The sequence below is a fragment of the Anas platyrhynchos genome, chromosome 8 (assembly GCF_047663525.1).
Source record: "Anas platyrhynchos isolate ZD024472 breed Pekin duck chromosome 8, IASCAAS_PekinDuck_T2T, whole genome shotgun sequence".
NCBI lineage: Eukaryota > Metazoa > Chordata > Aves > Anseriformes > Anatidae > Anas > Anas platyrhynchos.
Window position 1 is genome coordinate 36,857,536 of NC_092594.1, and position 12,935 is coordinate 36,870,470.

The 12,935-nt window shown below is 42.9% G+C and overlaps 1 protein-coding gene across 2 annotated transcripts; it reads left to right on the top strand.

Moving 5' to 3' along the window:
• Positions 1 to 344: 344 nt before the first annotated feature.
• On the top strand, positions 345 to 12,605 carry USP1 (ubiquitin specific peptidase 1). 2 transcript variants are annotated; one of them, XM_027463304.3, is made up of 9 exons: positions 345 to 504; positions 673 to 864; positions 1,652 to 1,775; positions 2,141 to 2,248; positions 2,606 to 2,766; positions 3,294 to 4,012; positions 5,092 to 5,262; positions 6,168 to 6,369; positions 11,004 to 12,605. In XM_027463304.3, exons 2-9 carry the CDS (start codon positions 695 to 697, stop codon positions 11,734 to 11,736), a joined length of 2,388 nt encoding a protein of 795 aa, XP_027319105.3. In that variant the 5' UTR covers positions 345 to 504; positions 673 to 694; the 3' UTR covers positions 11,737 to 12,605. The 2 variants fall into 2 exon arrangements, with proteins under 2 accessions (XP_027319105.3, XP_027319106.3); XM_027463305.3 differs by lacking the exon at positions 673 to 864 and having other exon boundaries at positions 469 to 504.
• The last annotated feature ends 330 nt before the right edge of the window (positions 12,606 to 12,935 follow it).

Here is a 12,935-nt window from a genome sequence, read left to right on the forward strand (position 1 = left end):
TCCACCTCCCCCTCCGGAGGGGGGGGGCGGGGGTGTCTCTGCGGAATGGTTCGGCCCAGCCGCTCCTCCCCCCCCCTTCCTGTTCCCCCGGCGCGAGTCCCGGGCCTCGGCCAGGCCTTTACCAGCGCCCGCGCGCGCTCAGGCAGGACCCCGCGGGCTGCCCTTTGCACTGCCTGATGGCGGAGACAGCGTTTCGGCGCCAGTACCACCGGCAGAGCGCTCGCTGGGGCATCTCCTCCCCTCCCTCATACAGCGAGCGGACGGATCTCTTCTTCCACATTGCCTCCGCGCTTCCAGCGCGCTCCCACCTCTCCTCCTCCTCCGGCGTTTGACGCGGGCAGCCCGCGGCGGCTGGGCGCGAGGAGCGCGGCGGGCGGGGGTCCTGGCGGCAAGGCAAACGCGCCAAGTTTCCCGTGGCGGGGCGGGCGGCGGGGCCGGGGCCCGCGGGCTCCAGAGCGACGGGCGGCGGGGCCGGGACGGGCCGGGAGGGGCGGCCATGTAGCGGTGAGCGCCGGGGGACGGCCACGGGGGCGGCGGGGCTGGGGCCGAGGGGCTGTGAGGGGGCTGAGGGGGCTGTGAGGGGCTGAGGGGGCCGTGAGGGGGCTGTGAGGGGCTGAGGGGCCGGTGCCGGGCTCGGTCCGGGCCTGACGCCGCCCCCCCCGCTCGCCTCAGGCGGCGTTTCCCGTCCGGGAAGATGCCCGGGGTGCTCCCCAGCGAGAGCGGGGCGGCGTCGCGGGGCAGCCCGTCGAAGCGGAGCCGGCTGTCGCTGAAGCTGTTCCAGAAGAAGGAGGCCAAGCGGGCGCTGGACTTCGCCGAGCCGCAGGACGGCGGCGGGAGCAGCCCCGAGCCGCGGGGAGGAGACGTGTACGTGGGGAAACACCGTGTGTGTGTGTGTGTGGGGGGGTGCAGGCACAAAGTTCCCCTGGGTTACCTCAACAGAAGGCAGTTTCCTTTATTGGCTTTATTTTAGCTATCAAACTTCTTACAAAATGAATTCTGTTGAAAGAACACCGAATATTAAAGGTCCCTTATGCTGGGAGCACAAGCACCGAGCGTGCTGCTCGCTGCTGTGGGTGAATTCATCCCCTCGCCTCCCTGCAGCTCGCGGGGATGTGGGATGGGAGGAAGAAAAGTTGCCTCATCACAATCAGCCTGTTGGAGGCTTTGAGACATGGGTCTGGTGTATCAGGATAGTACATCTCTATGCTATACACATCGCTATGTGTAATGCGCCAGGTTTTTTGTTAGCTTTTTCCCCCCTTCTATATTTATTCTCAAGTTATGCTCCCAGCAATGAGTGATAAGAATCTGGAGTGAAGGGCAGTAAGAGAAAATACGAGCTAGACCCATCGCACTTCTCTTGGTCCTGCCCTAGGAATGAACAAAGAGCACGCAGAAGTATTGTACGGAGAACTTTCCTGATGCCCTAAATCACTCCACTTCTTGAGAGGTGGGCGTTGAGATAATTGGCAGGCACACTCGCCTCTCATTAACCTGCCTCTTTTTGAGTAGGTTACTAGAAAGAAGGGTTACGGTTGAGTTGGCCTGGCTGTGAGTACTTCGAATAGCCATGTGGGCATTCTCGGAAATGCTTTGACACCGTTTTTATTTGTGCTTATTAGTCATTGGTTCTGTTTGCACTGTTTTATAGTGACCAGGTTGTTCCTGCAGCACAGCCTCCCTCACTTGTCAGCTGCGAGAGGAAAGACAACATGTTGCCTTTCGTGGGCCTGAATAATCTCGGTAACACTTGTTACCTGAACAGCATCCTTCAGGTAAGAGCATGTCACAGGGCCTCAAAACGATCCTTTTGTTTTGGTTAAGTGCAAATAGATGGGATTCTTAGTTTGACATTTTGTAGAAGATATCTGGGTGTTGCATACAGGGAATCTAATTACAGTTAGGGGAAAAAAAAAAAAGAGGATAGTGCAGGAAGTGGTGCATACCATGGATTGCCTTGAATAATTAATTTGTCAGTTTAAATACTTGAGCCATGTCCCTGCCCTGAGTAATCCCAAATCTTTGCATGCTGTGCAGCAGCCTTGGGAGATGTAAAGCTAGGTGGATTGTAAGCGTGGACGTGTGATGTCAAATAACTTAGCTCACCAGTTATTATTTTGTTTTAAACTGTTGCTTTTAGGTGTTATATTTTTGTCCTGGCTTTAAAACTGGAGTAAAGCATTTATACAATATCATTTCAAAGAAGAAAGAATCATTGAAAGAAGAAGGCGAGCAAAAAGCAGACAAGGTAACGTATCTCCCTCCGTGTTCCTTTACTTGTATTTGTGCGGGTGAGGCTATGTGCCAGGGCAGTACTGAAAATAGAGCTGTTTCCTTCTGTTTGTAAAAAGTTTTGAAGTATCGGGCTAGATCAGGTACAAATAAGCTTGAGAAGTTTTGAACTTGTGTTCAAACTTGGTAGTGCTCAGGGTTTCTTTTCTACTGGCAGAAGAGCAGTACATTGACCTAAGCTTACTCATTTCCCATACAGGACAGAAAATCTGTCACATCTGTTAGAAAACTAAGTGGGGACAGGAGAAAAAGTTTAACTGCTTGTTACAGACAAAACTGCAAATATTTTACTCCTTTTACATTGTTATTGCAGGGAAATTGTAAAGAAGATCCCCTGGCAAGTTCCGAGCTGATCTGCAGCCTGCACTCCCTGATTCTTTCCATTGAGCAGCTTCAAGCCAGCTTTCTCTTAAATCCAGAGAAATACACGGATGAACTTGCTACTCAGCCACGAAGGCTACTCAATACCCTTAGGTACAGTTTGTCTTAAACTCTGTCCGAATTTTCACCTCAAGTTTGGAGGTGGCTGTGATTGTACGGTACAGCGATAGAGACGTGGGGGGTAGAGGATCTTAAACCTGGGGCCTCATTACATGATTGTAGGAAGGAAGTTTTCCTACCTTTCAAAGGGGAGGTTTGTGTTTATTGTTACCTCTATGGTATCGTAAGTTTGGAAGTGAATTTTGTTTTTGTAAGAACATGATTTCAGTCCCACAGTGGATTTAAAGCAGTGGTTAGCCTGAAGTATGTAAGTACTGTTGTTGTCCCGGGAAGTACCACTGCGAGGCTGCAGCTGAACGTAACGTGTGTTTAAGAGCTCTTTGGCATGAGGCTGTGGCTACCTTCCCGTGGGAATCTGTGAGAGATGACTTCTTTCTAGGCCTGGAGGGGATCCTCCCCTGCTTTTGTAGCGAAACTTCTCTAATTTAAGTATCTGGTCATGTTAGCTGGCTAGTAATCTGCTCATCATCCCTTTGCTCCTTTACTTTTGCCTTTAACAGAGAGCTCAACCCTATGTATGAAGGCTACTTGCAGCACGATGCCCAGGAGGTTCTGCAGTGTATCCTAGGTAACATCCAAGAAACGTGTCAGCTACTGAAGAAGGAAGAATTGAACAAACTCCCTTTGGAAGAGCCTGCAGCTAAACTGGAGGAAAAACTTGATGAAAATGTTGAGAGCAACGGAATTGGCAACTCTGCTGAGGAGGAGGACAGTGAGCCGAGTGGCCCTGTGGGAGAGGTGGCCGAAGATAAGCTGCTCAAAGGGAACGGGAAAAGAAAAAGTGATGCCGAAGGCGGCAACGCAAAGAAAAAATCCAAAGTATCGAAAGAACAAATTGCAGCAGAAGAAAATCAAAGACAAACCAGGTCGAAGAGGAAAGCAACGGGAGAAAAGCTCGAAAATCAAACAGATGCCATTGCCAAGTGCTCCACTGAAAGCGAGAGTGCAAAGCCCACACAGAAGAAGTCACGACTTCGGTTAAACTGGTTAAAATCTTCGTGCAAACAACCCAGTATTCTGTCCAAATTTTATAGTCTGGGAAAGTTGACAACAAATTTGGGATCCAAAGACCCAGCGAAAGAATACGATGACTGTGAGCTTGAAGAGTCTTCTGTGAAGAGTGAAAATGGCAATAACATTAAAGAAGAGGGTCATGAACCAGCATTTGCTGTGGAAAGCCATAATGAAAAAGGAACTGAAAAAGAACCAAAAAAGGAAGGTTGGTGAACAAGTGTATGGGCTTAAATGATATATAAATGATAAGGGAATTGCTATACATTGGAAGTCAACGTTCAGGCTGCACTGCAAGCAGAGCTCTCTAAATACAGAATTACACTCTCAAAAATTGAAAAAGATGTTTTTGAAATTGTTTTATACACTTGTAATTTTTGTTTTATGCCCTGGCTTGTTTAGCTTAGATCTAAATAGGCCTTTCACTAATGTCATGTAATTGTTATTCTCTCTCTCTATATATAAACATATTACCAGGTTTATATTCCCACTGTTTGTCATCTATAGAAATAGGAAGTGAATTCGAAACATAAAACAGAATGAAACCCCACAGGCAATGGGTGTGTGTCCTAAGCCCTTACAAGCAATATTCTCACCTTCCCTTCCTGTTCTTTAGTCCTTCCATGTTTTCAGCCTTCCCAGGAACTAGGAAAGCCTCAGGACATATGCAAATTGGCTGGCAGGTGTGAATTTTGAGTGTCAGCAGGACAAGGTAACTGTTGAGGGAAGGGGCACAGTATGCGTTTGTAGTCACTAACGTGGAGGTTTTTTTCTGATCTAACCACCGATTTTTATGAAAACATCTGAAGGAATGCAGAATCTTTCAAGATCCTCATTTCTTCATCAGATTTGACTAAAATTGGCCAACTAATCCAGGTAAATATTGGAGGAGAGGAAGTGAGACCAAATACAAAGCAGGCAATAATACAAGTGTGATGCTCCTTGAGGAGGCTGACAGTCCGTACAAAGAAGGTAGTGAGTGCACTGATGGCAAACACTGTCTAGAATGTGACAAGTGAAACTTCAACTATAAAAGAAGGATCTAATCTTAGAACTTAGAAGTTTGAGAGCAAAGAGAAAGAGGCTTCCTGTTCAGTAGTAGGTAGTGATACTGTGAAAATTCGTGTGATAAGCAGGGCTTTTTTTAAAATTACTCCTCTGTAGAATCCCTGAGGCACCATATATCTGACACTGTGATTTTTTTTATCCATAAAGAGTCGCCAGGTTCTGTAGTGTCTGTTGAACAAAGCACACCTAAGTAAGTTGTGTGGCATATACTCTCTCTAGGTACGGAGCTGGCTGTTTTTGAACTAGTGGAGAAATTGTTCCAGGGCCAGTTGGTACTGAGAACAAGATGCTTGGAGTGCGAGTGCTTCACTGAAAGAAGAGAAGACTTCCAGGACATCAGCGTTCCAGTGCAAGAAGATGAACTTTCTAAAACTGAAGAAAGTTCTGAAAGTAAGTAATTACCGAAAAGGGTTGTGGTTTGTTTCTGCTTCAGACAGCCATTGAGGAAGGCGTTGTTCCTTGACAGTGCCGTATCTATCCCTTGTTTGTGCTGGTTAAAATTAGAGGCTGTTCTGTTATCTCTTGTCCTGATTATCAGCGTTGTGTTTACAAAGTCTAAAGTTAATGTAGACGGATCCAGACACTATTAAAATCGCCTCAGATCTTAACGCATACCAGGCTGCTTACAGTCCTTCTCTCATGTACATATTTTCCTGCTTATAAATGAGTATTTTCTTTGATTTGGGTCTGTCCTTTCTTCTGTGGTAAGATTCTTATAAATGCAAGATTAAGCGGAAGAAATCTTTTCTTTATTTTTCTTATAATAAATGAATCTTGCTTTAAAAATCGATTTTTATATTATTTTTAGAGAACATTTTTGTCGTTAGCTTAGTACTGTGTGCTTTACATTTGGAAACGTTAGTCCTCTGGTGTAAGCCACAGCTGGTAGCAAGCCGTGCCTGACTTTTACCTACTCTCAAAAGTAAGCAGTCAGCATGGCAGCAAGACACTGTGAATTTCAGAATTTGAAATAAATCACTTTTAGTGCTCGTAGACTTAATTCAGAGCAGCTTTCACTATTTTTGCCCACCCTGTGTTGCTGAAGCGCTTCTGAGTTCAGTGTGTGTACGTGGTGGTGTTTATGTGTGTGTGTATGTTTCAGGTAAGAGCATCCATTGATTGGTGGCTGCATAATTTCCTGAAATGATTCAAAGATTGCAATACTTTTTCTATTTCACACACATCGGGTATTCTTCACAGTGTCGTTGGTAGTTCTTGTTTTGTTTTTCTTCTGGTGGGATGCATTGGAAATAGAAATAACCATGTATGTATGAATGTAATGATTCTCTTTTCAGTTTCTCCAGAGCCAAAAACAGAAATGAAGACTCTTAAGTGGGCAATTTCGCAGTTTGCATCAGTGGAAAGGATTGTGGGAGAGGATAAATATTTCTGCGAGAACTGCCATCATTACACAGAAGCAGAACGCAGTCTTTTATTTGATAAAATGCCTGAAGTTATAACAATTCATTTGAAGTGCTTTGCTGCTAGTGGCATAGAGTGAGTATGCTGATTCGCTATGTTATGAAACAGTGCTGTTGAAAGGGAAATCTTATCAGGAGAGATGAAAATGCTTTAAATTCTCCAAAAGCAAGTTTCTAGATTGAAATTAGGGGCTGTGTCTCACTGACTTAGCTTCATAAGGGCTTTTTATTGTTAGAAGCAGTGACAAAAATTTTATCCTCAGGAAAAAAGACTCTTAGGAGGCTTCTTGCCAAAAAGCTTTACCGCTATGCTTAGAACAGCTTCTTTTAACATCACCTGTGTGTGAGAGCTTAGAGGCATTTTTAAGTACTTCAGCAGAACAAGTGATGAGAACAAAACCGAATGCTATGCTCACAGCTAGCGGTGCTGTGATCTTTAACTGAACAGCAGTACTAAAACTGGGAGGGGAGGGGTTAGATCAGCACTTTGAAGAGCTAACACACTACAGACAAATTGCTAATGCTCTATTTTAAAGGAATAGATCAATGGCATTCATGTTCAACTGCCAAGCAATTAGTTTGTTATATACTATGAAAATCCTTGTTTTTTTTACCATTATTCATACTGAAGAGTTTAGAGATTTCATTTAGGGTGAGAGACATGATTATATCCCTGCAATAGGATACACAAATAAAACAATGCCGTGACAACTTCTGGCACAGCATTTTGCAGTAGCTCCAGTGAGATTCAAATAATGAGAAATGAGAACTTATAACTGTACGATATTCCCCTAGACCCTTTAGAAAATTGTTACACAACTGATTTGCATTTTTGAGTGATAGATGATTTTATAATACTTGCAGACTTGATCTTTCCTTCAACTTTTTCCAGTACTCACTAAAACGTAGCTTTTGCACTCTGCGTTAACTCTGCTGGATGCTGCAGAAGAAGAGAAACGTGCTGGTTGAGTATCCCCCGGATGGCATCTGTTTGAGAGAGCCAAGCACACTGCGCTGCTGCAGCCTGCCTAGTTTATAACCCTGCATAAACTGAGTGTTCTGGTAGCACCGCTTTGTTCTGAGACTTAACAGAGCTCCTTTGTGACCTACAGTACATTATTTAGGCACCAATTGGCTTGGCTTTTTATGCACCAACTTCCTGGTGCTTAGCCATTCCCTGTAGGCTGGCTTTAGACCTTCAGAGCTATCCTGACAGCAGGATATCTAACACACGAAGCCTTCAGTGGCATTTTCTAACCATTGTGTCACCACTGGAAGTGGGTAGGACCTTTGGCACTAGACACAAAGTATGAGTGGAGTGACTTGTCACTGGACACGCTGTGAACTGATAACTGAGGTCAGTATAAATCCCATTTGTGAAGAACTATTTTCAGGGATTCTATGAGATACTTTTTTACTAGTAGTTTACTAAGATTTTTTTGAAAGTGGAATTCTCACCCTCAATTTTTAGTGCTTGTTGTTAGGAGTATTAACTTTCTGACTTGAGTGGAAAGGAAAAAACTTCCTCTTTGTAAGTCTGCTAACATTTCTTCTGACAACTGTAATGTTACTGGGTGGCCTTTGATGTGAGGTGGAATACTGGTATCGTTAGAGGTTATTCAAAAAACAACCTGAGAGAGAGAACCTGGACGTTACCTTCAGCTTGTGCCTACCTCTGCTACCTCTCTGTTTCTGTGAGGAAGCACTTGCAGCTTACAGGCTAACCAGCTGTCTGCTGAGTCACTTACCTCTTCTGTCCTGGCACTCTTCAGGTCCTTGCTCCAAAAATATTAAGACCTGTACCCAGGTCAGAGTGAATCCAGCCTCTTGTGGTCTTCCTCCTGTGCCCTTTGAATGTGTCCTGTGTTTTCTGCCAAGCTCTAGCAGCCAGAGGTTGAGGAAGTAGAAGTGGAAAAATCGAACGTAGTCCTGGAGGCAGTGATGAACCAAACTGCGTGGAGGATCGCTTCTCGGTTTTTGGCTTGGACTTTTTATCTTGGACAAAACGATGTCACTTCTAAACATACTGATTTGGAGTAATAACACGCAGCTGCAAGTCAAATGGGGAAAGAGCCAAAAGAGCCAAGGCTAGTAAATAAAGTGCTGGCTTCCCCTACAGTAGCTGGAGTTGCTGTTATTACGGCGCGTTTTGCACTACAAGCTTTGATGGAGCTTCCCCCAGCTCAATTAACTTGTAATATTTATTGTAAAAAACAAAAACAACAAAAAAAACTTGTTCTCCATGGACAAGACTGCCGTAATTTGTCCTTAAAAGTAGTACCAGATGGTTTTGCTGCTTTAACTAAGATGCTTAAACTGAGAATGTTCCTATCACTGTTCTCCTAGCTCCAATAAAATCTTTGAAATCTCGTCTGCTTCTCAGTCATGCTCTACTGAGTTCCCTGACAGCTGAGTTTAATAAGTGAAGAAAAATAAAGCAGAAAGCAGTGGTACTGTAAATAAATATTTGAAGTTAGGAGGGCTTTGCTCCATCTTTTTTAGACTGGCATGCAAAGTGGCTTTTAAAAAATAAAGCACCCAGTGTGAACATCTACTAGCCTGGGGCTGAGTAATGCTGTTTGGCAAGGGTGGGGAGAGGAAGTACTGGGTCATGGGGGTAAACAGCCCCGCGCTCAGATGACAAAGCTATTAAGTGAACTGTGCACCTGGTAACATCTCATTAAGCCTGTCCATGATGCACAACTGGCATCTCAGAGAAAATTGAGGTATTTGACTAGTGAAATGGTATCAGGTAAGAGCAGGTGACTTACTGGTTTTAATGAAGTCTTACTCTGAGGTTTTGCAACTGTCACGTTTGCTAGTTAGTGACAGCAGTGCTTATGCCCTGGAGAATCCTTATTTGGCTTATTTAATGTTTTATGTGTCAGAAGAGTTGCGGTAAAATAGCTTAAGCCTTTAAGGTCTATAATAACTTGAGGTATTAAATCAGTACAGTGGGTAAAGTTCCACGAATTTATGCCTCAGAAATAGAATTGCAGAAGTCAGGTTTGTTGTGTATGAACTACTGTGCAGCAGTCAGAGGAGGCAGAGTACTTGGCATGCAATTTTTCTGTCTTCAGATTATCATTAAGAAGAACAAAAAGCTAATAGGAAAAGATTTCCTCTCTTATTCCCTCCTCTCCAAATCTTTCTGATGCTGGATCTCATTCAGAAAAAAAGGTAGAGCCTGTTTTTTAATGTTTTATTTTAATATGATTGTCATAGTGTGCTTGAGTGGGACTGCATTTCTGATCTTAGACTGTCAGTAAGCACTTTCTGAGTATTCTCTTCTGAGTATCTCTTTCTGGCTAATAATAGGGATTTCCAGAAAATTTAAGTTTTATTTCTGATGATCTGCTCTTTTTCTTTTGGTGCAGTCAAATGTTTACTATAAACCTAGGTCTAAAATGTGACGAGGTTGGAGTTAAGTACACTTGAGTGACTGAGGGCACCTGTGGATGTGTGAGTGTGTTTGTGGTTATGAAGGTTTATGGCTGGGAACATCAGCAAAACATTTAAAAGATCAGCAGAATCAAAACCCAGTAAAACCAAAGCAATATTCTGTTATCTCCAATTATGCCTATACTGTTATGTCTGTCTACGTTTCCATTGGATTACAAGTAATTACGAGCCTTTATTATGGGAAAAGTAAAGGTGAATAACAGTACTTGGCTCCTTGATGCCCAAGCTTTGCAGAGTTTCTGTGTTCTGCACTGCTTTTCCCTACGACACCCTGATGTTTGACTAAGACTGAAACATCACTGAAATCTACTGGGACACCAGGAGATATTGTTAAATAAAGGGGTTAATTATATTGGCTATGCAGTATGTAAATCATGTAAAAGCTGAATGATTCAGAGAGGCTAACATGCAAAAGAGCTGATTAAGTCCCGACTTTTTTTCTTTCCAAACTCCTTAGAATTCTTTCCAAACTCTATAGAAGATCCTAAGTGAAAGGACTTAGGAATTTACAATGAGAGAAGTTTGAGCTGAGAGCAAGATGCTGTGTGTTTATGGAAATTCCAGATGCTCTTCCAAAGTGAATCAGCTAGATAACTGCATAAAGAAACTACGATAGGACAGTTAATGAACAATCCCTAGCAATAAGAAAGTTACTTTATTATCCTTAGATAACTGTCCTTTGCATACCATTGGCAGGGCATTAAGGTGATCTGAGAAAAACTACCGACTATTATAAATTCAGTTTCTCTAAGTGATGTTTAGTAAGTGACTTTTTCAAAACCTTTATGGAAAAAACCCTGCTTACTCTGTACCTTGGATGCTAAAGCTCATCAAAGCTGGTAAGCGGGTTGATGTCTGTAAAGAAGTGGAAGTATAATCACAGAAGCATGAATGATAATTAAAACTCATTTTTGTCACTATTTAACGCTTACTTTAAGTAAAGAGGCATCAGCTTCTGAAAAGGGAAGTCCCTTAGTTAAAATACACGGCTATTAGGCTGTAAGGCTTACCAGTACGCATACCTGCAAAAATCTCTTTACTGAATGGGTGCCTGGGGCAGATGCTCGTGATAAGCAAGTAGAAAAAAGTAAGCAGCAGCTTTTCACATTCGTATCGCTCTGTCTCTCATTCATATCTCTATGTTACTAATAGAAGAACAAGAATACAGGCTCAGTGTGTGGGCCTTTTAAAGCAGGATTTATTGTGTGCTGAGGGGGCAAGATGTCTAACTTTGTTTTTCTTCTGAAGGTTTGATTGCTATGGTGGGCTGTCCAAGATAAACACTCCCCTGCTGACGCCTCTCAAATTGTCACTAGAAGAATGGAGCACGAAGCCAACTAACGACACCTACGGATTATTTGCCGTGGTAATGCACAGTGGCATTACAATTAGCAGTGGACACTACACAGCCTCTGTCAAAATCACAGATCTTAACAGCCTAGAGATAGACAAGGGAAACTTCATCACTGACCAAATGTACGAAATGATTAAGCCAGAACCACTGAACGAGGAGGAAGCGCGAACTGTCGCCGAAGACTACGACGACGGCGAAGTCTCTTTTAGAGTCAACGGGAATGCACAGCCAGGGAAAGTTCTGAACAAAAAGAACATGGAAGCTGTGGGACTTCTGGGGGGACAGAAGAGCAAGTCTGACTGTGACCTGTACAATAACAAACCAGCTAACGCTGAGAAGTTTCTTAATATAGTTACTGAAAACAGAAACCCAGAGTCTAGCAATACTAACGGAAGCGTGGAGTGCAGTACGGAGCACAGCGATCAGAACGGGGTTGCCTTCAACGGACTAGAAAACAAAGCTTTGTACGTATTGCAGAGCCTGAAAGAGTATGAAGGAAAGTGGTTGCTTTTTGATGACTCTGAAGTGAAGGTCACAGAGGAAAAGGACTTTCTGAATTCTCTTTCTCCGACATCGTCATCTACGTCAACTCCTTACTTACTGTTTTATAAGAAAATTGTAGAGTGATACTGTATTTTGACTGTAAATATTAAGGATTTGCATACACCTATTGCCTGATTTGCATCAGGACTACCTGGAAGAAACAGAAGTTTGTTTTTTTGAAGCTACTGGATCATACATTTTCTGGTCTTTGCGTTCTGTGTAAGTGGCTCAACTTGAATTAATAAACCATGCCCTAGAACTTAACTCACATAGTAACTTTTATGCTGAATAGCGATATTATCTTTTAGGAATACCGATTTGTATAGTTCCTGAATGATGCCTACAATACACGGTAGTGGTTTTAACACAGCTCTAGTTCTCAGACATGCCTCTTGTATTATTAGCTTTTTTTTAATAAAAGTTATTTGTATTCATATTCTGGAGTAAATGTATATTAACTAGCAGATTTCATCAGAAGTTGTGTATTTTTGTAACTTGCGAAGTAATACTTCATATATAGTCTTTGAGTAATCGACGTGGTTTGCTGATGGCATTCTCCTTACCCAGTCCTATACCGCTCAGTGCATCCCAAAGCACAAGAAAAAGGGGCTTAAAGCTTTGTTTAGTGTATTGGAAGGAGCTGAACTTAATAGAAATGTTTGATGTTCTAATTTACATCTTGTTGCATAGGTGTTAAATGGGCATAAGTGTAAATAGGTGTGATTAATACTTCAAAACAGGGAGCGTGTAGTGTAATTAAAATACTTTTGTACTTCTTAAGAGTAAAGCCCTCTAATATGCATATCTGTTTGGGTGGATTTGGAATTTAGTGGTGATCTTATAACAGTTAATTTGTACTTCGAGCTCACTGAGAGGTGAGCAAACGAAAGCATTTGGCTTGATGCTTTGTTGAGAATGTATATATGAAATAAAAAAAAATATGATATGCATCAGAGATGACTAAGTCAGACTTTGTCTTCGGAGAGGAAAAAGGGGGAAGTGGGAGTGGTTGGGCATCATTACAGAATGGTTGGGAAATGATCCACCTTGAAAAGGAAGATGAGAGTGCTCCAAAGTAGCAGCATTCAGTGTTTTTAACTGTCTTGTACCACATCCTAATTCCACAGGACTTGATGACAACAGTAAGGTTTGGAGGCAATGGAAAAGGAAAACTAAGATTATCGTAAAAACAAACATTTGACATTTAAATGCTAGAGATTAAAATCCAAACTCATCTATTAGATGCTAAAATGTTGAGCAGCGTCCTGTAAACTGCAATCAAT

Coding starts and splice junctions, on each gene's coding strand:
- USP1 (XM_027463304.3), top strand. CDS start 695: ATGCCCGGGGTGCTCCCCAGCGAGAGCGGGGCGGCGTCGCGGGGCAGC. Junction 865..1,651: donor GAGCCGCGGGGAGGAGACGT/GTACGTGGGGAA, acceptor ACTGTTTTATAG/TGACCAGGTTGTTCCTGCAG. Junction 5,263..6,167: donor AACTGAAGAAAGTTCTGAAA/GTAAGTAATTAC, acceptor TTCTCTTTTCAG/TTTCTCCAGAGCCAAAAACA.